We start from the raw sequence: 27,163 nt of genomic DNA, 5'->3' as shown, positions 1-27,163 counted from the left end.
GAAAAAATGGCTGCAGATTGAAGACAGCCAATCAAGCACAGGAATAATTTTGTTAAATTTTGAAGTAGGATAAATGCTAAAAAGGATGAATGGGAGTAAGCAGACCACAATCACACACAGTTTATGGAGTTGGATTGTGCAGCTTTATTTTATGACATTTAAGTAGACAGTATCATTATTCTCCTACAGAGGTTGTATATAACCTCACCTCTTAGCCTGTGTGTTTATGTACGTGTGGTGACAGAAGATACAGGCTTAAATAGGTAATGGCATGAAAAAGGAGAGTAGTTGTAATGACCAAATGACATAAATAAAAACATATTAATATTTGATTTATTACAAAAGCATTCACTTAAAATGGGATGATAAATATGAAAATTTTACTTTGGGCAAAATAATTATAATTAATTCAAATTAAGGGTTTGAAAAATTTTTTATAATCCCTTTATTTTTCAGTGGGTAAGAACAAAATCAACTATTCCTAATAGTGTTAGTAATTTCAAGAGTTAGTAAGATGTTCACCTTAGTTTTTAACCACACCTGGTGATCAGACATTAAATTTTTCTTTTTTTGAAAACTAGATACAATCTTTGCAGGTTAATGCATCAGATACTGTCACTCTAAATATTTCAGGAATGTGGCTTTGTGTATGACATTCAACAGTATTGGAGAGGAGAAATGAACAAGGGTCTGGGACCAAGGTGAAAGCCAAGCATAACTTTTCATAACAGGTTTCTTCATGCAGACTGCCAATGCAAACACACCAATCAGACAGAGAAGCAGACAGACAAATACCAACACATTTCAGCTTAAACAGAACAAAACAAAACAATTTAATAACTTTAGTAGAATATGCTACCTGCTGCCTATTGGATTTTCTTTAAATATCTTGTATTCCCAACATTTTTTCAAAATCAGTTTACTTATTGACGACTTGTCCTTCTCACAGCCCATAAGTACTTTTTTAAAAAAATGCAACTCCACACACATACATATATATATACAGGTATATATATATATATATATATATATATATATATATATACACATATATATCATTTACAGCAAATGTTGATTCAAAGCCTGCATATATCTTCTTTTACACTGGGTTACAATTAGACTATCAGTCTGTCTTAAAAACTATCAGCGTCAGTTGAAACATTTCAAATTAAAGCAAGGTTTACAGAAGCACAGAGTTATGAAAGCAGAATGCTCGCAGTGAATTCCACATGCTTGAAAAGCACAAGAGAGGTAGCGGTGCTGCATTACGTCAAGCCACTATGATTTTTTTTTCTTCTTTCAGTGACACACATCAACTGAAAGCATTAAAAACCAAAAATAAAATTAAGACAAGAATAAGACCATGGGTGTGACAGAAAAAAATTGAAAATGGAAAAAGAATTGTAGACATTCTGTATCTTGTCTATAAAGATCCTACCCAATAAATTTTGTTCCTTGAGGCCCAAGCTGCAGGATTCGGCTAACCAAGCTCTCACCCTCATTTACAGGGGGAGGATTGGTAGGAAGATGCAGTTTACTGAATAACATCCATGCAGCAGGAAGAGAAACAAGAAGGGGAAACTGTGAACAAACTGTCCGTCACGACAGAGCCTGCCTGATTTGCACCCAAGTGCCACCTCAGAAAATAAATGCATTTTTTCCTTTTGTAAAATACAATATCACAATGGATTGTTCCCCAAAAAATGATCATTAAAAAGACATGTACCCAAAATAGCCATTTATTCAACGTGGGATATATAAGAGTGGTGCCTTGACTTCCACAGGGGCCGCTGGGGTTCCGTGCACTCACTGAGCAGAGAACATGCTTCTCGGTTAGTAAAACCTTTGGCCAGCAAACTGAGTTAAGGAAGTACCAGCCTACCAGCTTTTCAGAGAATTACACAGCTTTGTGACCTCTGATACTACATGAAGGCTGTACTCGACTGAAATGGTCCAACTCAACAGCTTTAACTGTTAACTACTTGAGCTGACAAGGGTAAAGAAAATCAGAGATGTGGTACGAGGGCCAAGATGAAAACTGACAAATGACTTACCCCAAAAATTGTGCCCCTGCAGGACCCATTTCTACCAGCCTACTGGCTAATCCCTCTCCTTCCACCATGGGGGGTGGGTTGGCCAGTTTATGTCTCTTTACCAAACGGCAGGTGATACGGGTGGGGGCAGTGCACTTGCGAGGAGGAATGATGATTCTCATCCCGTGGTGCCGGCTTCCCCTCATGGAGCCGCCTCTTGCATCCACCATAAAGCTAACCAGAAACCTGCAGGGGGGAAGATCAGAGGCCAAATCAAGGAGAGACAGAAGCCGTTTTCACAGCAAGTTTGGAAACTGAATGTTAAAGTGACAGACAAGGTAGCTATCATTCCCCCTCTTTAAGAATACATTGGAAGTAAATACAGTGGAGTCACATCAAACATGCATTTGACTTGCGAACTGAGCAAAAAAGTACAACACGACACTTTATTTTTTGATGGTGCGTGGCCTCCGAACAGAAGCCAACCACTGTCAGATGCTCAAACTGAAGGAAGAGTGACTGTTTCAAAGTTGGGATAAAAACTGGCTATTAAACGACTGTCTTGAATTTAAAAACAAACCCACTGTATGTGGTCCCTGTGGGTGGTTTAAGTTTACATTCAAGGGTCATTTTAACTATCAATGGTTTTAGCCATGTGCTGACTATGGAATCTCTCCCCCTCAACAAGTAAGATGAAACTCCACAGTATGTCTTAAACATGTACAACTCATAAAATGAATGTATCTTTAATCATACCAACACTCTAATTTTTACTATTCTCACAAAGCAGAAAATAAGAATAAAAGCAGAAGGTGACTAAAGTTTTACTAAGGCAATTTTGATGGAAAGGGGTTTAATCTTTTCAATATCAATTTGGCTTAAAAACTGTTTAAAATAACCTACATTTGAGTGTCTGTATAGCAATACAAAAATGATTGAACAGACTTTTTAGAAAATATCTCTAAGTTATATAATTCTGTCATTGGCTGTTATATTAAAGCTAGGGAGGAAAAATTATTTGTGTGCATGTAGCTATGAAGATGTAAAGAATTAACTTTGTCATATTTGGGTAATATCTTTTAAAAAAATTTTATTGAAGTATAGTTGATTTACAATGTTGCGTAAATTTCTGCTGTATAGCAAAGTGATTCAGTTATACATATATATATTCTTTTTCATATTCTTTTCCATTATGGTTTATTACAGGATATTAAATATAGTTCCCTGTGTTATACAGTAGGTAGGACCTTGTTGTTCATCCATTCCATGTATAACGGTTTGCATCTGCTAACCCCAAACTTATTTGGGTAATATCTTGATTCCTATCATGTGTTCGTGAAAAAAAGACCTCCGTGACTCCTCCCACCACTGTCACCGTGTTGTAAAGCACTCTGATGAATGTAAACCAATGAGCCCAACATATGGAAGAGTGCAAGTCAGAGACTGGGGAACAGAAACATGTATTTTTGCATTCTAATTTTCACATGTGAAAATACGCTTATTAGTGGAAGAGCACCAAATGTTGATATTTAGAAAATTGTCTGAATACCTACAGGATTTGGGCGGGGGGCGGGGGCGCGGAAGGGGGATAATCCCATCCATCAAAATCCTCTACTATTTACTCTTCTAAAAAACAGTTCTAACATCCTACAAATAGATTTCAGACCTTGCTTGGCGGTCCCAGCTGGAGACCCTTTCCTAAAGAGTGATGCCTCCTGACCTCGGAACAGTAACCTCTTCAACAAAGCAAATGGACCCACCATCCCCATGGAGAGAATCAAGAGCATGGGGATCACTTTTCAGCCTATCAGATTTTCAGAACCAACTCTGGTCATCAGGGAGGTGGAATCAACTTCACACCCTTTTGCTCATTTTGGATTTAGCTGTTTTCCTCTGGATTAATTAATGGTTTCATACGTTTTTGATATCATTATACATACTTTGAGAGACCAGAACCACTAGGATATTCAAAGTATGAGGGCAAGAGACTGAATCTCTCAAAAACAAAACAAAACAAAACAAAAATCACTCCTCCCTAGTCAAAGACAAAGATAACTTGTTCACTTGTACAAGTGTCCAGATGAATTGTCTCCAGTGTTGAATGATAAAAGGGTCACTTGAAACTGCTTTGGGGAGCCTATACTTTTTTAGACATATACATACTTAACAACTACTTTTATTCAGTAATAAAGACAATGTGGCATATTATAAGGAAGCCCAACACAAAAATCTCATCTTTCCCAGCTTCCAGTAGTTAAAAATCAACTCGTGCTTGGGACTAAGAGTAACAGAATGAATTACAAATGATTCAAGATAAACTCTGGGTTTGAAAATGCAGTTGTATTAGTATTGATACAGATAAACACTGGAGTGTTTACACTGAGAGGGCTGTGTTTGCCCTGGCAACAAACAGCTGAGTCTCACTAATACAGATAATAATTCAGATCAGGTTTTGTCTCGTTCACTGCTTAACCTACAGAGCTGAGCACAGTTCCCATACATAATCAGCACACAGTAAATGTTTATTGAATAAACCAGTGAACAAAACCATTTTGTTAAGTGTGCTCAGAAACTGCCTAGGTCAGACTCGGTTACTAACACTGAAAAAATATATATACATATATAAATATTATATATATATAAAGTGAAGGTGGTGTAAGAAGGTTACCAGTGTCAATATAAAAATACCCCAGCTACAAAGAATATCAGAACCAAATGGAAAAACCATGGCTTAGAAGATTTTAATAAAATTGGAAGAATCTCTTTGTGTTCTGTGTAGCAACCAGTGCATAGTTGGTGATCATTACTGATTATTTATTGTTCTATGGTTTTCAGTTTTATAGAGCGAAAAGACTGAGGAAAGATGGGAGTAGATGTTTAAGCCCGATACTGAGTCCTGTTACTCAATAGCATTATGAAATACAGTGATTTGTTTTCTAAACTCATCCCTTACATATTGTATGCAAAATAAAATTTCATGCAATATAATTTATAGAAACAAATGAAAAGGTGATATTTAATCATATTCATTGTATCTTATTAACATTTAAACTAAAGCAGGAATTCTACAAATGATCCTAAAACTAACACATGAATGAATGTTTCTAGCTTTAGGAACAGCAGGATGACAAATGCTGATACACTACAGACACTGACACAATCTAACTGTGGGAAAAATTCACATAAATTAAAAATACAAAAAGGGATGGTTCACATAAAAGACACAGTTATCACCTTGAATCATACTGAGGAAGTGGAGAAGAATAGCTGCAAAATAATTTAGAAAGCAAATGGGAAAAATTAATGTAAGATAATTAGAAGCAAGCAACAGAAAATGTCAATGATAAGCAAAGGAAAAATAAAAACCATCAGAAAATGAAACCAAGGCATTTGGCATTTGTGGGACAACTTGGAAAAAGATTTGCCTTAAATGGCTATATATAAGCTACACCATAGACCTGGCATTAGTGAACTATTTCCAAGTGTATACCAAGTGTATATTTTCCTTTTCAAATAAGCCCAATTAGCTGCCATTACTTTTCCTTTCTGCAAAAGTCTACTGTCTTCAGTGAATTCAAAGGGAAGGAGACATTAGTTGCCTATTCACATACTACACTGCCTCCAGTGCAGGGGAAAGCTCGTTTCTGATTTTCTTATCCTATGATCCCTCAACTTCTCGATTTACTAAATTAAACCCTAGTGCTTTTCTTTCCTATGTAGAATACAAAGTGCTGGTTCTAGATTGTTGTCACATGGTGGCAATTCACCAAGTTTGGTTCAAAAAACTCTTCAGTATGTTTGCCCACTTAATGTATTCTGGGTGTTTTTTTTTAAATTTATTTAATTAATTTATCTATCTTTGGCTGCGTTGGGTCTTCGTTGCTGTGCGTGGGCTTTCTCTAGTTGCGGGGAGCAGGGGCTACTCTTCACTGCGGTGCATGAACTTCTCATTTCAGTGGCTTCCCTTGCTGTGGAGCACAGGCTCTAGGTGCGCGGGCTTCAGTAGTTGTGGCACACAGGCTCAGTAGTTGTGGCTTGTGGACTCTAGAGCATAGGCTCAGCAGTTGTGGCGCATGGGCTTAGTTGCTCCGCAGCATGTGGGATCTTCCCAGACCAGGGCTTGAACCCGTGCCCTCTGCAATGGCAGGTGGGTTCTTAACCACTGTGCCACTAGGGAAGCCCTATTCTGGGTGTTTTATATTTTCCTTCTCAACTTTTTTTTTTTGGTTTGTTTTTTGCTTTTGCAATTTTAGACCCACATCTACTGTAAATCGTGTAACTATTTTAAGCAGTTTAAAATGCAATATTACTATAATTAAAGCTTTTTCTAACTGAATTAAAGAAATGCAATATTAATGATTCAAAGACCACCATGTAGTTTATAGTTTATAAGGCACTTTCATGTGAATTATTTCCATTTAAATGACATTGCAGTGACTTGTTTTTCACAATTGTGGTGTTACAAGCCACAATTGTGTAAGAATACTTTAAATAACCTGCAGCATTACTTGGAGTCTAGGACTTTTCCTCTGTAAAATGGGGATAATGAGTAAAGCCTATCTCAGTGTCATTTTAAGGCTCAAATAAATATTAAATAAGATAATACATGTAAAAGATTTAGCACAATGCCAGATACATGAAAAGGACTAGGTAGGTTAGCCATTACAATTTATTGTAATTAAAAGCAGCAAAAAATACTTCATAAAATATATAAGGCACTTCACAAATGTTAATTATTGTTAATTTATTTAATTCAGAATTAAATAAATTGAATCTGCACTTGTCCTGGATCACAACTAATTTATGGCCTAAATGTCAATTTCAGAGGTGAAAATACTTTGAAATTTTCATCATCTTAATGAATTATTTCGATTCCATTTGTATGCAAATCAATTATCCCAAGTTTAATTACCTATAATAGGCTAAGAATCCAATATCTAAAAATACAATAATTATCAATTCAGCAATTGAAGCAGGTCACCTTTTAGCTGCCTGCCTCAAATTTGCTGACTAACAGGGCAGCAACAAGGAGCCTGTTTGATGTGGTTTTTACTATAGCACTTCCAGGGTACACACATTGGTACATTCACTTTTTCTTTTCTTTTAAAAATTCATTTATTTAAAAAAATTTTTAATTTAATACAGCTTCATTATAATTTTATTTCAGGAAAATCAGATACTCAGAAAAAAACTTCATTTGAATAAAGTAAAATTAAGAGAAATGACTATATTAAAATTTTTTTTATTGAAAAGGAAAATTAGAGAGCTAAAAGTAGTGCCAGAATAGCCAGGAAATGGTTGTGCACCTTATTAGCTTCCTTTCTAACATGGTGCTTTTACCAATAAAAATAGAAATGCAGATTTGTTTAGCAAAAATATTTACTAATGACTTACAAATATATACCACATATACTCACTAATGAAGTCCTTTAGAAGATCAATATCTCATACATGTGAAGCTTGTCAATATGAATTTACAACTGCAAATAGTAAGTGCAATGTTAATTTAATAGGAAAAGTGACTTTTTGGTTACTTACCCAGAATGAACAGGACTTGAGACAAGATTGACATTGTCCAAGGTGTCTGCAGCCCAGCTGTAATGTCTAAGAGAATCTGAATCAAATTCTCTTGTGAATGTTAGATGCTGAAAAATAAAACGATATATCATGTCGACAACCCATCCAAGACAGTGGTTTCTCTGTACGTACAAAATACACCTGTATGTCTCCACAGTCCAGATAGTCTAACATTCAAAGTAAGCATATATATATATATATTTTTTTACAGTTGCCCCTTAGTATCCTCGGGTGATCAGTTCCAGGATACCCCCCACCCACCCATCCCCGTGGATACCAAAATCCGGAGATGCTCAAGTACCTCATATAAAATAACTAGTGTCATTGGCCCTCTGCATCCACGGGCCTGACTGTACATTCCTCCACAGGTCTACATTGAAGTTTCAAGAATTCGAAATAAAGTTCATTGATATGCTGTATTATCTCAATCTTTTAAGAAACCATCTTGAGTAACTGACATGGCACAAGGAATATCACAGAAGTAACGCTAACCATGATTTTAAGTACTTCAACAATCTCTAAATTAATCTGACAATTGTAAATTTCTTTTCCGAATCTCAAAATAAAAATAAAAGAATTCAATCTTGATGACTTCTGTTTCCAAGTGGGGTGGAGAAGGCAGCAGCAGCCTAGTGCTGTGCTAAGCACAACAGATAAGTGAGAAAATCATCTCTGCGGGCAGCAGAGAACAATTGAGGTGCAAAACTGAGGAGCTATATTTGGAGAGGTGGTTACCTGGAAGAGTTGAGTTTTTTGTTGCCATTTTTAACTTGGGGGCATTTGTCAATTACCAGTGCAGACAGAATTTGGGCTTTGTGCCTACAGGGGCTACCTGCTGGGGAACAGAAAAACCAAGGGAGTTTTGGTGGAGAGTTGGGTGGCCTCAGGCATGCTACAGATTTCCATTCAGAACATTTGCTAAATGCTGGGGCTGGGGCTTCCCTGCTGGCCCAGTAGTTAAGAATCTGCCTGTCAGTGCAGGGGACATGGGTTCAAGCCCTGGTCCGGGAAGATCCCACGTGCCACGGAGCAACTAAGCCCGCAAGCCACAACTACTGAGCCCGCGAGCCACAACTACTGAAGCCTGCGCACCTAGAGCCCACGCTCCACAACAAGAGAAGCCACTGCAATGAGAAGCCCACGCACCAAAACGAAGAGTAGCCCCCGCTCGCTGTAACTAGAGAAAACCTGAGTGCAGCAACGAAGACCCAACACAGCCAAAAATTAAAATAAATAAATAAATAAAATAAAAATAAATAAATAAACTCTGGAGCTGTGCAGAACAGGAAGCTAAAAAACTAACCAGAAAATCTCTGAAAGGCATAACAGAGCTTTTGGGCAGTTTCATGAGAAAAAGATTTAGAGTGTGAGACTTGGAAGGGGAGGGGACCCGAAGATCATACCAGAATTTCAAATAAGGACCCTGAAGGGCCAGGGACAGACCAGTGGTAGTCTGAGATTTACCAGGGCTGTGAACCAGCCTCATTTCAGCAAAATCTTGATTGGATGAGAAGAATCAGCCACCACTGTTTGCCTCGCAGAGGGATGGTGAATCCTCTTTGAAGGAATATTATCATCACTGGGTGTGTCGTGTCTACAAACTTGTTTTTATACATCATGTCCAGCATGCAATGAAAAACTGCCAAGCATGGCCAGAGCACATGAGCAAAAACAAAACCAAAACAAACCCAGATACTACAAACAGACTCCCAAGTGATCCTACATTTTGAAGGAAGTTAATAAGATCTTTGATTATAGTTATCATAATAACTATGATTAGTATGTTTAAGAAAATAGGAAAAAAGATAGAGAAAAGAAATGAAAAGGTGGATGATTCAACAGAGGACTGGAATATATGTAAGAAAATCAAATGGGCCTTTGTTCAGTTCTAAGTATAATGTCAGTTCTTAAACACAATAGGAAACAGGGTTAATATATGGGAAGTGTTAATGGAAAAATATAAAAAATGAAGGGTAGATTTAAAAAAAAGTTTTGTTTTATATTGGACTATAGTTGATTAACAATGTTGTGCTAGTTTCAGGTGTACGGCAAAGTGATTCAGTTATACGTGTACATATATCCATTCTTTTTCAAATTCTTTTCCCATTTAGGTTGCTACAGAATACTGAGCAGAGTTCTCTGTGCTCTACAGTAGGTCCTTCCTGGTTATCCATTTTCAATATAGTGGTGTGTATATGTCAAGCGTAGATTTTTTTAAAGAATGGAAAATACAGAAAATAGTATGAGACGTAGAACACAGTGAAAGGTTTTAACGTGTGTGTAACTGGACTCTCGGAAATAGAAGAGGAGAATAAGGTAGGGGCTATGTTTGAAGAGAGAATGGCTAAGAATGTTCCAAATCTGATGAGAGAGACTGGCTCACACACCAAAAACCAAATCAATCTCAATTTTCGCCCTTCTAAAGATCTGCTTTCTACTGAAACCCCAGTAAAATGACAGTCAAGAATTCACACTCACACTCACTCACACACACACACACACACACACAAACACACACAGGCAAAGAGAATAAGAGAAGACATCAACAGAAAAACAAGGATTGGTTGCAAGTCTCTCTAAAAAGGGATCCGATCTCCATAATCCCCTCACTGATTTATCAGTTGCCGAATAACTCACCCCCTTCAACCCTGGCAGAAATCTAGAGGCACAGAAACCAGAGGCAGAAGATTAGAGGGTCAGAGGCACCATAATGAAAATGGGGATTAATTGAAAGTTTATGTAATGAATGTTCAGCCCCAGCCTTCTACCTTTACTGGTCTCCCAGACAGACAGCTAGGGACAGAGCCTTGAGGCAGAAAATGGGGAGTCTTCTCTGGGATTTTCCAGTGAAACGTCCCAGACTTATTACTTCAGTGGAAATCCCAGGCGCTAAGCCCTCAACCGCGCAGAGAGCATCCCATAAGCTTAGTACTCAGTCATCAAAAGCTACCCGAGCAGTTGTCTCTGGAGAGGAGAAGGTGGGGGCTGAAGGTGTATATGGGGATGCTCTTTTTAATCCTATTGAGTATGTCTTGTAAAAGAACATGACTTTTTTTGTTTCTTTCCCAAATGGAGAAGGACCTTTATCTGAACGGTTAATTCTCACGTGTTGCAACAGCCAAAGATCACCCGGCAAAGAATATTCTTTGCCCAGAGTGCTGCAGACAGGGGAAATCTTCATGTGCCTCTTTCCTTTTAAACACCAGATCCTATGGCCAGGCTAAGATATTTGGAAGCAAATTGTGAGGCCGCGTGCCAGCTGGGGGCCTGCTGAGACAAAGGGAAGATGCTCGCTGGCCAGTCGGAGCGACTTTAACACATTCATTTCCACGCTGCTTGGATCTTTCCTTGAAGATGCTACTCCAAAAAGATCTTTCCTGCTTGCTATCAGCTTAGTCACAGTTTTAGATTGAGCTATAGCTCATAGGTTGTCTAAATCTAGGCCAGCTGAGGGGAAAATCTCCACAGGGTTCCGCCTAAGGTATAAACAGGTGATGACTTTTTATTCGCGTGTGTAAGGTTCATACTAAGAAAACTTAAATTTTAAAAATTACTGTGAATTACAAAGATTAAAAAAATAGCCCTGGGCTTCCCTGGTGGCGCAGTGGTTGAGAGTCCACCTGCCGATGTAGGGGACATGGGTTCGTGCCCTGGTCTGGGAAGATCCCACGTGCCACGGAGCGGCTGGGCCCGTGAGCCATGGCCGCTGAGCCTGCGCGTCCGGAGCCTGTTGCTCCGCAACGGGAGAGGCCACAACAGTGAGGGCCCGCGTACCGCAAAAAAAAAAACAAACCCTGAGATCAAATGGAACAATAATTTGCAGAGCACTTATGTGTAAGTCACTGTCCTGCCTAGATCCTAGGAAAATGCAAAAATGAATGAGGAGCAGCCGTCTGTGCCTTCGGTGAGAGAGGACACATCTGGTGGATGGGTATGCGATCAATGGTGTCAACAAGAGTTTACAGAACTAGGGTCCTAACCCCCAAAGATGAATACGTCACTTCAGAACGTTCCCAAATTCTTTATGGGTTAACCAAAGATGAGGTGTTGGTTTCATCTGGCCTCATTTACCAATTTTACTGACTTTTTTTTTTTTTTTTTTGCGGTACGCGGGCCTCTCACTGCTGTGGCCTCTCCCGTTGCGGAGCACAGGCTCCGGACGCGCAGGCTCAGCGGCCATGGCTCACGGGCCCAGCCGCTCCGCGGCATGTGGGATCTTCCCGGACCGGGGCACGAACCCGTGTCCCCTGCATCGGCAGGCGGACTCTCAACCACTGCACCACCAGGGAAGCCCCCAATTTTACTGACTTTTAAAGACCCCAACCAACCCACCCTCAGAGTGGGGCAAAATATTTAATATAAAGTAGGTGGTGCTGCTCACTTATTTTTCAGCAAACTGCAATTCCTCCATTTGGGGCAGCCCTAAGGCTATTTTCCAAAAGACCTATTCTTTTTCAAGTTCTAAGCAATAAATAATATCACTCCTCTTTGGTAATTACAGTAAATTATTTACCTTTGGTGCTCTTAGAAACATGCACTGGCGACATTAATTATTGAAACAATGAATTGTATCCCACAAAAAGGTATGGCCGCCATCATGTAATATTTATCGAGGCTGGGGTGTGCCAGCACATGGGGATCCCTTTGACTCCTTTCTAACTCCCCGACTCTCACACCTCCTAGTCACTCACAGGAACTTTGTCATAACACAAATGAGCAAATGTAGAATCAATTAAAAGACTTGTTCAAAGCAATGAGCCATATGTCCCGATATTTGTCCCAGTTTTTCTTTTTTTCCATAGAGTTTTGCAGAGGCTGATGGGCAGGCCTAGCAATTTTAATAACCTAAATATAGACAAATAAAATGCTCTTCCTACAATGCATGCACTGAGACACAAAAATAAGGCACTCCATCTGAGCCTATGATTTTTAGAGAGATGAAGTGGCGGCTTCGTTTGCAAGCTACCTGTCTCTGAACACTTTTTTCTACAGACTAATGTTTACTTAAAACAGAAACGTGCCGTTTGAACTGCTTACTTATTGTAGTCAACAATATGAATTTCAAGATGTTGTGACACGTCATTGTGCCTGGTACCATGGTACCAGGAGAAGCTCTTCTTCTGTTTGGTTACTGAACCAATAGACATTTAAAATGATAAAAAGGTCACTACGTGTGATGATGGTTAAAAAAGATGAACTAGAGATGGCTCTTAAACTTCCCACAGCAAGTAGGGGTGCTCCCAGGGCTTCATGGAAAAGACTGGCTTTAGACCTGAGGCACAGACTTGGATATGAAAACTGCCTTTGCCATTTGTGAATAGAGAGCACGTCTTTCCCACTCCTAAGCTTTCCATCTTAGAAAGGCAACTCAATTGTGTCACTGTGGGCCTCGCCCTGTCCCTTAATGTTCAGGAAATGTGATTTCTTTATCTAAGTGGTAGATTGGGGAAAGGTAGCTGGGAAGGCTCCTCTCAGATCCAGTTTTCACTCTCATGGGCCTGAGCTTGGTCACAGAGGGCAGACATCCCCCTTCTGCTCCCCTAAACAGACCTCCGTGAGGGGGCTGCCTGCCCTGAGTCACTGATGCTGGCCACTGGGTAGGGGGTCTGCTCACTTCAGGGGTTCAGTTACCAAGCCCACTTGGCTCAGACACTCAGCCAGCCCTCAACCTGGCCTCCATCAGGAATAAAGGAGGTATTTTGCCTCTGACTGTTCTTTTTCTTTATGTATTAAAAGCCCCCTTGGAGATGCCCCAACATTACTTACTGCTTTTATGATCCTTAGAATGTCTCTTAACTTTTCTCAGTCTCAGTTTCCTCATTTTCAAATTGATGATTGGTTGATAGGAAGATTAAATGAGAACGTACACCAGAAGTCTGGCACCACGGCCAGGGCTGGCAGGCTGTGGTCGCTTCTACTTTTCAAAGGATTTTCAAAGGACATATGTATGATCGCTTCTATTTTTCTTTTTTTTTTCAGTGGCTCCTACTTTTCAAAGGACTTTTATTTATGTGAGCTCATTTGTTAAAATCTGAGAATTTGTGGAGAAAGCAGAGCAAAAACAAACATATTCCAGGGCCAGCACTGGTCCTTTACAGTTATATACACAGGATGCCTATATGAAATCAACACAGCCCGTTCAGTTAGAAGGACGCACCTTCTAAATGCCTAAGTCTTATTTATTGACTCAAAAACATTTAAATTTCTACGTTAACAGCAATACTGCAACCTACTCTGTCAACTCTGTCAATGTCAGGGACTATCCTAGGCCTTTACATTACTTTGTTCTTTGACTCTTCAGGACGGAGTGGCCTTGGGAGATAATATACCATTTTACAAATGAGGAAACTGAAGTTCAGAGAGAGACTTGAAACATTTGACAACACAAAGTGAATACCCGGTGCTGCGTGGCTTTAGTAGGACACTACGTTAAGGAAAAGTTCACACTGACTTAAGAAGACCTTTTACTCCCAAGTCAAAAATGATTATGAATAAGCACATCATTTTTCATCTTGGAAGTGATACCAAGGATACTATTAAAATCAAAATGCACATTACTCAATAGAGTCCAACGCCTGACTAACGATGATATCACTGTCTCCAAGAGGTTCATACTTTCCCAAAATAGTTTCTCACTAGCCCTGTTCATCAGAGAAAAGAGGAGAGCAAGTACACACTGGCCTCACCAATGAGGACACACCCAAATGCCCAGGACTGGAAATAAATGTCCAGGCACAGAAGGAAAGAGGTAGAAGGCAAGAAAGTACTTGCAAGGAAAAGAAAAAGAAATCCAGTTCATTCCAGTATCAGCTAATTCTCCAGGCTGCTGACTGTCAACCTCCAGTGCTGGATGCCACCAGTTAAGGTCCTTGTCTGTCCGCTTGGCTACCCCTGGCAGCAGGTGGTCCTGCGGATGAACTGGTGGTCTTGATATTGCTAATGTTACCGGCCCCAGGTAAAACTCACAGCAACAGGTCCCACGGAGAATGAAGTGCATCTAATCTGAAAAACTGTAAACACGATCTAGTTGGGAAACAGCTGGATGATGTAACCAGACTGGGAGCCCAGGAGAGCAAAGGCTTCTCAAAGTCAATACCCAGCACTCGGTGGCTTTAGTAGTTATCCTTGTCAAGGATAACTTGAACCTGTGGCCACACATCAGACAGGGCCAGGGCAGGGGGACCCATGTGGGTGTCAGATCCCCTAGACAGAGAACAGATGATTGGGTTTGAGGTGGGCTGCATCACTTCATAGCCCAGTGACTGGAAGGTCAAAAAACCTCACTGAAAAAAACCTCATTTCTGCATGTGAGTAATGGGTGGATAATGTTAACTGCCCCAACTCACCGTAAGAATGGAATGACCCAAGGAATATGAAAGTGATATGAAAATTCTAAATTGCTATGCAAACAGAATCACAGATAATAATAATAATCTTGATGCTCCCAGATGTTTTATAATTGAGTTTATTTCTTAAATTTATATAACACTGTAGCCCCGTGTATAGCTTTTTAGGATGGTGTATGTTTGATCAGAGTATAGGGAGTAGCCTGCTGGATTAACAAATAACAGTGGCCTTTTGGCCGTGACAAAATACTTGTCTAAACGCTGACTCTTCCAGCTGAATGTGCTTCACTCAGGCTGCCGTACTTTGCTTATGAGAGTGGCACTGCAGCCTAGGGCAGCAGCAGAATGGGTTCAAGCAGCCATCAGACCTAAGTTTTATTCTCAGCTGTACCACCAAATGTCACCTAATGTGACAATGGACAAGTAAAACCCTCAGTCCCAGGCTCTTTTGTCTGTGAAGTGGTACTGATAATACCTAGTCCATAACGTGGCTGAAAGCACAGAGTGAGATGATCCGTTTAATAAAACGTATGACAGGTGCTGCCCTGAGTATTATAATTATCATGATCTATGGCAGATACTGAGTGAAATGGCAAACTGCTGCTGAAATAGACAGTCTGTCTGTCTGGACATCCACCACAACTATCTGGAAATATTCTTTTAAGAAATGGATTCCATCTTAAAAGAAAAAAAGTCTAATTCATAGTAACAGAGAATAGAATGGTGGTTACCATAGGCTGGGGGGTGGAGGGAAAGAGGAGATATGGATCAAAGGGGACACACTTTCAGTTATAAGATGAAGAAATTCTGGAAACCTGATGCACGGCATGGTGACGGCAATGAATAAAAATGTATTATATACTTGAAATTTGCTAAGAGAGTAGATCTCAAGTGTTCTCACTACACCCCCAAAAATGGTAATTATGGGAGGTGACTGATGTGTTAGTTAGCTTGACCGTGGACATAATTTCACAATGAAGACATATTTCAAAACATCATGTGTACCTTAAATTCCATAAAAGAAAACCTCATTCAAGTAGCAAAATAAAATACAAATTAAGAGCTTACTAAAGCAGGTCTTTTTTTCCCCTAAAGTATTTCTTTTCTTGAAATCAACTCTTATAACCCCCAAGACTTATTTGAGACCAGAATACAAACCAAAATGAAGTTGCGTTCTGGAGATTTCCAAATCGGATTGATTTCAAGATAATTTAGCTACTAACTTCAACAAGAGAAGGTGAATCAAGGTCAGCATAGAAGCTGAGAGCGTTAACACATCAGCATCCGGCTCAAGACATCCACACGAACTGTACTACCTTAAGTTACAACACAAACCTCTCTGCATTTAAAAAAAAAAAAAAAAATCTGTAATCTTGATGACCAATCTGTGAGAGGTGTTGAGTGGATCACCTAAGTAATGCTGGCAAAGCACCTTGAAGAGGAAAAAGCAGGATATTAAATATCACTAGTCAAAGGTGCTTATCTTCCAAGCGACTATCTCTAGAAAATCTTTAATCCCAGGCTGGTGACCTTCTGCCACCATGCACATTTCTGAGAGCCCTTTAGAAATTAGCTTCAAGGAAAGAAATAGGAAAGTTAATCTGCCGATGGAGGGGGAAGGGGGCGGGCAGGGGTGGAACGGGGTTGGCAGGGACAGGAGGAAGGATTATTAGCATCACCAGCCTGTTGGGTTGTTCATTCCTCTCCTTTTCTATTACTGAGGTCATGGGAAAGGGCGGGTCTTGAAAAAATAAACATGAATTTCTCCCAAAGAACTCTCCAATTTGCACATTCCTTGCTAATACACCAAGTATTAGTACACAGCACAATATGTAACTAAACATGCATGAGATCATCCTTAGCCTGCCAAAAGACCAAGTCCAGCCCAAAGGATCTGGAATCCTAGACCGGGAGATAAATGCGAAGCGTTAGGGGGTGGTAACAGTTAGGGGTAACAGCTGCTTGAGGTACAGGGAGGCTATCAAGAGGCCTCCACTACTGGCTCCAGAATGATCTCCACTATTACCCAAGAGCCAGTGCAACTGTTTACACACTAGTTTAGTTACATCTTCCAAACTGGTCACCATTGGAAGCCCCGCGACTAGTCCCCTTAGGCACAAACCACGTGGGCGAATCTGTTCTGAAAAGGGAAGTCTGAAAGATGAAAGCAACCGAACGAGAGAGGGACAGGGCCCCACAGCTGCCCCGTTTTCTCTCTTTTTGTAGACACATGGCATGTGTGTCAACAGAACTGAAAGGCAATGGAAGATCCTCATTCCTTAGTGATCAACTGGTAAAGAATGCCTTTCTAGATATTTTTGCTGGGAAACACCCAGGTTGCTAGCTATTAAATCACAGCTCATTTTTTTTAATATATTATTTTTCTTTATTCTTTTTTTTTTTTTTTTTGAGCTGTGCCACACAGCTTGTGGGATCTTAGTTCCCTGACCAGGGATCAAACCCGGGAGCCCAGCAGTGGAAGCATGGAGTTCTAACCACTGGACTGCCAGGGAGTTCCCTCATTTTCTTCGTATTTAGGTAAAATTAGATTTATTCCTAGAGAGAAAGCATAAACTAACAGAATCTCAAGGTTGAACTGTACTTTGAGATTCTAGAAGACTTTCTACATTGCCCTTGATAGGTGGTTGTTCAGGCCAGGTTTGACCACCACCAAGAACAAGCATATTAGTGAGGACAGAAGCCCAAATTAAACTGGCTTAAGACACCCCAGGGGTGGGGGCAGGTTGAGATTAATGTACTGGCTTATATAGTGGGAAAGTCTGGGGGGTGCAACTTCAGGCATGGCTGCATCCAGCCGCGGCTCAGAGATGGTAGGAATTCTTTGTCTTCATGCTCCATCCCCAGGAGCTTTGGGTTTACATCACCTTTACAGCTTAGCAACCCCGAAGGCTAGACAAAATCTCATTAGGCTGGCTGAGATTTTATATCTCACCTCAATGTAATCACTATAACCCAGGACAAGGAATCCTCTGAATGGCCAGGTTTGAGGCCCATCCTTGGGGAAGAGGAGAGGGAGGGGTTCAGCCCCTTCTAAACTACACTGACTGAGAAAAGAGTGGGTGTAGGGATTTGAGCATCAGATCCTGTCACTGCCACCTAAAGAAGGTGGGATGGGTGTCTGCAGGTGAAAACCCATGTCCCTAAGTGATTTCTGCTCTTCTCCCATCTTTGAGTAACTGCCAGAAATGATACTGAATTAAATGTTTCTGCCCACAGTACACATCCCAATGACTTGTGGGGTCATTCAAGGGAAGTGTAATTACCTGGGTAGCCTGCACAGTATTTTTAGAGCACTAGTACACCTTCTACTTCATATCTATGTAAAGGCCAACTATTTCCACTCCTTTCAAGATGGCTTCTATGCCATAATTTTTAGTGTAATAATTTTCTCCATAATTTTCAAAACTTGCTGCTGAATATAAGCTGTAACTGTTGTCAGTTCCTTTTAAAGCACATTCAATAAGAACTTAGAAACAAGCATAATGAAGAACATGCGTCTAAATATAATCTTTCCTGCTAACAAAAGGGATACAGAGGATGGTGCCGCCCCATGTTAAGAATACTAACAAGCCTGAGATCCTGGAGGGCAGAGTGTGAAGTTCTCCGCTGGCTCCCTTCTCACACTGAATCATGCAGATAGAGAGTGGAGTGGTGTGAAAATATACATGTATAACTGAGTCACGCTGCTGTACAGAAGACATTAACACGACGTTGTAAAGCAACTATACTTCAATAAAATTTTTTTAAAAAAGGAGGCAAAAAGGAGGCCACCTAGAGCCATATGGCCAGTGATTACCTGCCACTTACCAGCTGTGTCCCCTGGGGTGAGTTACTTCAGCTGTCTGTACCTCAGTTTCTTCATCTTTTTAATGGAGCAGAGAAATGATCTCATGGGGTTTTTGTGCAATGTAAATGAGTTCATTCTAAACTATTCAGTACTAATTCCAAAACACTTAGAATAGTGCCTGGCACATAGTAGGAGCTGTTTTCAGCACCATCACCACAAGCATCACTGCCTTATCTCCCGGTGCCATGGCATCTAATGAACAGTATTCCATTTATGTCAATGGGGACTAACTGACCTGGATCGTAACACGGCAATTACAAGAGCCATACCAGACAGTTGCTTTCAATAGTTATGTCAGAAGAAATGAAAGAACCTGTCTATTATACTCATCCTCGACAACCAGGTTTCACTTGAGAGTAAACCCTGTTCTTTATTACCTCCTATTGGGAAAGGAATGTTTCTTAGAGCAACAGATGTTACTCTGAGACATCCTGACACACACAAATCTCAGCTTATAAAACAAATACATTAGAGGTTGACCGACCAATATACAAAAAGATCCCAGCCACAGTTGCTTTCAGGCAGCGGTTCCTAACTAAAGGTGCATCCCAGTATCATCTGTGGAACTTTGAAAAACACATGTGCCCAAGAACCCAGCCAGGGAGACTCCAATTCGGTGCACATTTTAATCTCCAAAGAGCCACTTGGGGATTCCAATGTGTGCCCTCAACTAAGAACTCTGACTAGGAATCAGGGGCTTTCAACTCTGGGTGCATTTAAAAATTGCATGACAAGGCCCCCAGGGCCCCGGAATGAGGAACTGAACAATCATGACCGTAAAGGTTCTCCAGGTGATTCTTGGGAGCAATTGGGGCTGAGTGTTCCTGCCTTAAATAATAAAACCTTCTGACAAATGCAAGACATGATTTATTTACATACACATTTTCAGAAGCATATCTACAGGTGATTCCTGATTACAAGGTAAAGGGAAGGTAAAGGGAAACAGAGTTCATGGATAATCCAATATCACAGTACAAACATGTCAACTCTTAATATCCATGGGGGAATTAAGTAGTTTACAAACTAATCATGACTAAGGCCCAGCAAGGAATGGGGACGGGCTTCCTTCTCTCAGCCTTACTCCCCAGCTCTGGCCTCCACACCTCTGGCCTCCACACCGGCCTTCAAACCAGCACAGGTTCTTAGAACATGGGGGTGGCAGGCCTAACCACCCTGGACCTCAACTGTACTTTAACTGTGGTTAATGTGCAAACGGATTAATCAGCAGCAGAATAATAAAGAGGCAACTACGCTTTGTATGGGTGAACTCTACTCTTGTTTAAAAAAAAACAAAACTCACGCTAAGTTAATTTTTATTCATTTTTCACCTTCTCTTGTCAAAGCAACTTTAACTGGGCAATGACAAGGCAGTTTTAAATCGGACAGTAAGTCATATATCATTGCTAAATTTAGGAATTCTAAATATTTCAGATTTCTTGCATGCTTTCAGACAAAATCAATACTGCAGACAAACTCCATTTTGAAATTTATCCCTGCAGATTTTGAGACATGATAGACATCAACTAATAATTTTTTGTCACTTAATTCTAACATAAAGTGTTTAAATGCACTTCTGAAATAAATGCTTCTCATGAGTCATGCCCAGTGTAACTAGACTCTTCCCTCTTAAAGCCTCTCTTTTGAGGACTTAGCCTTTTTGCTCTCTTCTATGATAAATGAGATATGGGATGAAATAAGTTAATACACCTCTTTCAGAATTTGTTTTCCTCTTTCCTCCAAGTTTTAATTTTAATTTAATACAAAAGAAAAAAGTTGAAAAAGCTGTATATGGAATATTCATATACACTCAGCCTAGATTCAACAATTAACATTTGGCCATATTTGATTTTTTTCTCTCACTCCATGCATACACTTCTGGCTGAACCATCTGAAAATAAATAGCTGACAGAGATTACTTCATTCCTGAAAAATTCAGCATGCATACCCCTGGAAGAGAGATATTCCCTGTATACCTTCAATACTATTATCACTGTTCGGAAAATGAACGATAATTTCCTAACAGTATAGCTTGTACATTTTCAAATGCCCCCCAACTGTCCCTAAAATGTCTTTATGATATTCATATCTTTTTTTCCAAGTCTCCGGTGAATTTATCATGGAGTCATGTGATGTGCTCATTAAACGTGCTCATTCCATGAGAAATGCCTGTCAGACCACGGATTCTCTGTGGCCATTAAAGAAAGCAGCTTCCTGCTTCTGCAGTTATCAACTTAAGATTTATCTGCAAAGCTTTCAAGGTGTCCTAAGCTCTCCTTTCTTCTGACTGGCCTACAGAGGGTTTGTGATGCCCACAGAGGTATTTTTGAAATTGGAGCAGGAACAAACTATACAAAAGAACATCAGCTTTACCTCAGACGTTCTCTCTAGCCTTCATTTCTTTTTACGAATCCTTCATTCTGAGTAAATGTTGCCCCGCCATTCTACCTGAGTAAGTAGGTCTCGGCGGTAGCTGACAGGTAATGGTGTGAGAACGCTCAGAAGCCTGTTTGTAACCTTGTAGCATCGCAAGCATTTATATTTTACTTTAAGGTGGATGTGCAGAAATCGAGAGGCTGTGTAACTATGGTGGTAAACGTGGCGGAGATGGCGGTGCAGGTGATGGTGGAAGTGGAGGTGAGGTCACGGTGATAATGGTGGTGGCGGCCTCCATTTCAGGTCCTCGCCCCCCAAACAAGTATATATTCAGAAATATAAACCATGATTAGGGTCAACTGACAATCTGCTACTGCATTACAATAGCAAAATGTTCAAGGAATCTCCTTTTACTTGCAAGTGTGTAAGTTTTGTGGGGTTCCCTTAGAGCACAGAGAATTTCACATATTTCTACACTTTTAAGTGTTAGCAATACATCCACTAACATTTCATTTCAGTTGGGAACATAAAGAGATCAGGATTACCCAACTAGGATAATGACCACGGCCAACCAAGCAGAGAGTCCTTCAGAAAATCTCAACCAATACCTGGGCAACACTTTACACCCAAGAACTTAGCTTCATCATTTGAGATAAGTGCTTTCTCTGGTGCTAACGCCCATTTAAACCATGGCAGGTACCTATAATCATTCTACAGAGGGTGTTTTTTGACCAAACACTGAAGAGTCACTGCAGTCAGCTCTGTAAGACCTGCTTGCTAAGAATGTTCCAGAGAGTATAAAGCATTAACATACGTATTGTAGGTCCTTATGAAGTACAACATACATCTGTGTGTCTGGAAGTCAGCATCTCCAGACAGATGGGAACCCTCAAGGTGTGACGACCCGCGGCTTAACCTCTAACTTGGTGATGATAAGTGTTCATCACTTATTCGTCTGCCCCAATTTACCTTCATTATGTAGTGAATCAATAAGTCCAGCATAATTTCACCATTTACATTGTTTAAATATTACAGGCCACCTTCAAAATTAGTTTTATGGTCCAGTTTCATCCATCACCAGCTCCTGACTGTGCACATTTAACAGCAGGTATTGTGTGAATCTAGAATAATGACCCATCCTGAGCGCCTACGCAGCAGGACTCTGTTACTGAGTCTTCCTGTAACAAACCAGTATCTATTCAACCACAGTTAACGGAAAGAAGACATTGCAGAAACACCAAATGAACCTAGCAGAGGTTCTAGTAGAAAGCAAAACGCTGGCACGCCTTGAGAAGGCCCATCCCAGGCAGCTTTGAAGCTAAGGGACCAAAAACATGACCAATCTAATCTTTAACTTGCTAAAAACAATTTCAGCAAATTCCAACATGCATACGTAGCCTGTTGAGCAAAACCTAACCTTCATGTGGACAATGTCAGCAACTTTAGCTACCAATTATTATTACCTCTCTTTTATTTACTTATTTATTTTATTTATTTATTTTTGGCCTCGCTGCACGGCTTGTGGGATCTTAGTTCCCTGGCCAGGGGTTGAACCTGGGCCCTCAGCAGTGAGACTGCGGAGTCCTAACCACTGGACCCCCGGGGAATTCCCTTAACTGTCTTTTTTAAAAACTGCAAGATTTGGCCAAGAAATGAGAAAGGTATCCATGCCTTTCCTAGAACTTTTCTAAGTTCCTCTTTGTGGGATGAGATTGATATGCAGAAGAGAGGGATATTTCGATTTATGGTACAATTGATTTTTTCTTTAACTGGCAGTACAGGAAGACTTACAAATGCAAAACCAAACATGCAGAAACAGAGTTTTTGTCATGCGACGAAGAACGTGATTCCATCATACAAATGAAAGTTTAACGACGGAAGAAGATTTGACAAAAGAACGCATACCTGCTCTTTGGACGGCACCAGGAGTTCTTCAATCGTCATGCTGTCCCGCGCGAAGGAGCTTCTGTTCAAGGTGTAAGACCTATCCGAACTGAAGGAGCGGAGGCTGTTGTAGTTACAGTTAACCATTCAAGAGTGGGAGATGACGATGAGATGGATAAAAGAACGTTAATGCATGCAACTTGAAGAACAGGCAAGATGGCCAAAAACATCAACCAAAGTCGTTCTTGAAAAGACATCATCAAAAATAAAATCCCTTATACTTTAGGAAATTTCTTAAGCTTAGACAACCTCACGATCAGGTTTTGTTTAAAATTAGGCGGGTTGGTGTTCAATCTTTGAGAAGGTGAAATGTGTGAAAACTTGGATATTTCGCTATGACAGTCAAACCAACATGACTCCAGATGACTGCAGATAATTTGATAACTAGAGAGATTTTTCTTGGTTAAGACCTTCTTTTAGAGTCTCCTCCCTTTCTGGTCCATATTTGTCTATCTCGCACTACTGAATGGAATTATGGTGCTGTAAATGTATCCATTAATAAGGCTTTGGGAACTAGATGTGGATTTAACCTATTGAGAGCTCTGGTTTATAGTGGCTTCTCATGGAAAACGTGAAGAGGGAAGGAGGGTTATGAATACACCTTACATTATCTTCATTGCCATCTCTCTGGCCTGGAAAAATTCAAATTCCATGTATGGTTATCTTGTCTTTCCTTACTGTATGCTTTTTTTCTTTGCTTCTTCTCTTCTCCTTTCTAGCCTCTCTCAAATCCTCTACACAGGCTTTGAACTTCCCAGAATGCAGGACTCCTGACGTCCTGAAGTACCACTCCCCACCTTACCTCTAAACTAAATACCAAGAGGGCTTGGGGGATGGGCAAAACGGGTGAAGGTGGTCAAAACGTATAAACTTCCAGTTATAAAATGTGAATACTTCACATTTAGTTACTTGCTTATTTTCATTTTCTCAAATCACATTTTATTTTACGTGACTTCCAGTTGTAAGTCCTGAGGATTTAATGTACAGCATGCTGCCCATCGTCTATCATACTGTTTTGTATGTTTGAAAGTTGCTAAGAGAGATTTTTGTTTTGGCCGTGCCACGCAGCATGTGGGATCTTAGTTCCCCGACCAGGGATCGAACCCGTGGCCCCTGCAGTGGAAGTGCAGAGTCTCAACCATGGGACCGCCAGGGAATTCCCGAGAGTAAATCTTAAAAGTTCTCATCATAATAAAAAAAAAAGTGTAATTATGAACGGTGATGAATGTTAACTAGACTTATTGTGATGACAGTTTTGCAATATATATGTTTATTGAGTCATGTTATATACCTGAAACTAACATAATGTTATATGTCAATTATATCTCAATTAAAAAAAAAAGAGACCAATAGAGTCAGGGACGCTGGTAACCCTGCAGATATCCACAAAGGGCACACAGGCAGGCTGGAATGGCAGCTCATCTGAGCCTTGGCGGAACCCCCGTGATCCTTCAAGAACAAAGAGGACGGAGGCTGGTGAGCTGCTCCGAGGCCATCTTCCACTCGCCTCCCTACCAGGTAGGCTGTCGTGAGGTAGCTTTTCACTGCCTCCCATTTTGAAAGAGGTCTGAGGCTTCCTGCCATGCCCTCCTGGGAAGAGAGCGGTCTGGAATTGGCTCCTTAGCAATGGGGCAGCCCACAGCTAGCGTGGTAGACACACAGCCCCTTTTGGTTTTCATCCTCTCTGGTGTGGAAGACAAGGGCCACAGGAAGTGAGCCCCGCCTAGGAAGTAATCAACTGTCTGAATTTAAAGGTGGCTGCTCGAATCTTCACCAGCCGAACCTGGCAGACTTTGGCCTGGCCGTGCCTTTGTCTGTGCTTGACAGGGGAGAGAGCAAAGGAGAGGTAACTAAGGAATGATTCTGTGCTTGCACAAAATGATTTCTTCCCCCACTGCCTACATTAAAGGCATATATGGATATATTTTAGAGACACCAAAGAGTATCCAAAAGTGGGGATTTTTATATCAAGATACAGAGGCCCCCAAACGACAGACATAATTCTAAGTGTCTACACAAATGGCTAGGTACATGCTTCTAGGATGAGAGCCTTACTTTCTCCAAAACAACCATCATTCTACAGAGTCATTATCTGATGTATTAAGCAAATACTTACTAAGTGACTATTATGAGAGGGATACAATATCAGAAAATGGATATAGAAGCAAAAAAAAAGAGCATTATCCCTGCATAGAGCTTACCCAGTAAGCCATGTGACTCTGACCTCTTGCACCGTTGGGCCTCCAGTGCCCAATCATATATGACCCATCACTCTTTTTTTTTTTCCTATTTTTGTTGCAAACTTTTGTTACTCCTGTTTCTAGCCCCATCCCTTCTCTCAGATGCAATATAAGCTTCCTAAAAGCAGGAATTCTCTTTCTACTTTCTAACTCAACACCATCCAACAGAACTTTCTTTTCCAACAGAATGATGGACACGTACTCAATCTGCTCTGTCCAATACACTGAGCACCTGAAGTGCGGCTAGCGTGACAGAAGAGCTGCATTTAATTTTATTTAATTTTAATTCATTTTAATTTAAATAATCCTATGTGCCTGGCAGCTAGACCATTAGATAGTGCAACTTCTACGTACTTATAGCAAGACTCCATTTTGCCCCCGTGATGTGATTTGAGAGGCACAGGAAGTTCCACACTCTGCATCAGATATTCATTTCTTCAAATTTTGGTTCCCATGGCACATGGTAATATTGGTGGTACGTGAGAACAGTTTTTTTATTGTATATGTGAACAAACACAAGTTTTTTTAAATGATGACACGTTCATTTTAACTTTAGTTTTTAAACATATCTAAGATGTGTTTTTTTTTTTTTTTAAAAACATCCTTTCTTTCTTTTAACTTACGTAGGAGTGCCAACAAAAGAACAGAGCCTAGAATTGGGAGCTACCAATGGAAAAGTCTAAAGATGTCCTCATTTTACATAATGTCACTTGACATAATTCCTACTCCTGACTAATTTACATTAGGCAGATGGAGCCGATTAACGGCATCGAGCTGCACTCTGAATCCTTAATATATTGAAGTATTGATACTTTCAGCTACTAAAATGAGAGATTATTTGCATGGGGGTCTGGAAGGCATTAAGTTGTTTTTCACTGAGGTCAACGATATTATTTGCAGCCATCAGTATACCCTAAGTGTTAAACAGGGGAAATGTTAGAAAAACACATGCTTCAGGTTTCTGAAGTTATACTGAAGTACCTAGCACAGCTTAGAACAGAACCCAGCAAACAAACAGCCCTTCCGATCAAGACTTTTCCTTTAAACCCAGTGCAATTTCTCCAGTTACTTCATGCACTATACAACTTCGTTAAGAGAAATAAATTCCTCACGTATTCAGTCAACTTTGCGTAAGTAAACATTACTTGTCATACATTTAGTTACTTGCTTATTTTCTCAAATCACAAAACCGATTTTCTAAAGCTGAGCAGAGAAATAAAAAAGAAAAAGCACATGGCAGCTCAGCATAGCACAGCACGATGCTGGAGAAAATAAAGATGAGAAAATGAGTCAAGGAAGAGCAGAGAAACACTGTCAAGGTGCCGTATTTTCTTACCTGATCTTGGGACTATTTTTAAGTATTTTTAGAAAAAACAGAAGAAGTAGAAAGCAAAAAAATCAGACAGGGAAAAAAAGAAAAATAAATGTTATGGTTGAATGAGTTACACATTTAATGTATCCCTTTTTAAATGTTACACTCAGAATATTATACTTGGTAACAGTTTGACAGTACTTTAAGAAACATATCGGCTTTATAGATAATTCGCCTCTGAGCATAACATCAGTTGCAATGTAAAAAAATGAGTTACATATAATAGCAACAAATAAGAATGGTGCAATCCAAACTACAAGTATGGAAGCCTCAGAAATGTCTTGTGGAAAATTTATAAGAGACAATATACTGGTTTCAACTCTCACTGGAGGTCAGCTGCTACAATTCCCTATATACAAATGATTGAGTCATGAAATGTAGCTTTTATACATTATCTGAGGAAGAGAATC

General features: G+C 40.1%; 1 protein-coding gene across 3 annotated transcripts in view; it reads right to left on the bottom strand.

Moving 5' to 3' along the window:
- ANK3 (ankyrin 3) overlaps positions 1-27,163 on the bottom strand; it is a 331,394-nt gene that overhangs the window by 75,604 nt on the left and 228,627 nt on the right. For all 3 annotated transcript variants that reach the window (XM_019935870.3, XM_019935867.3, XM_073793568.1), the window contains 3 exons: positions 23,103-23,205; positions 7,572-7,678; positions 2,055-2,279 (listed from right to left, as the gene is read on the bottom strand). In XM_019935870.3, the coding sequence (XP_019791429.2) occupies positions 2,055-2,279; positions 7,572-7,678; positions 23,103-23,205 (435 nt within the window). The remainder of the gene's footprint in view (positions 1-2,054; positions 2,280-7,571; positions 7,679-23,102; positions 23,206-27,163) is intronic.

Source organism: Tursiops truncatus, chromosome 16, assembly GCF_011762595.2.
Source record: "Tursiops truncatus isolate mTurTru1 chromosome 16, mTurTru1.mat.Y, whole genome shotgun sequence".
Taxonomy (NCBI): Eukaryota; Metazoa; Chordata; class Mammalia; order Artiodactyla; family Delphinidae; genus Tursiops; species Tursiops truncatus.
This window is presented reverse-complemented; position numbering and strand designations above follow the sequence as displayed.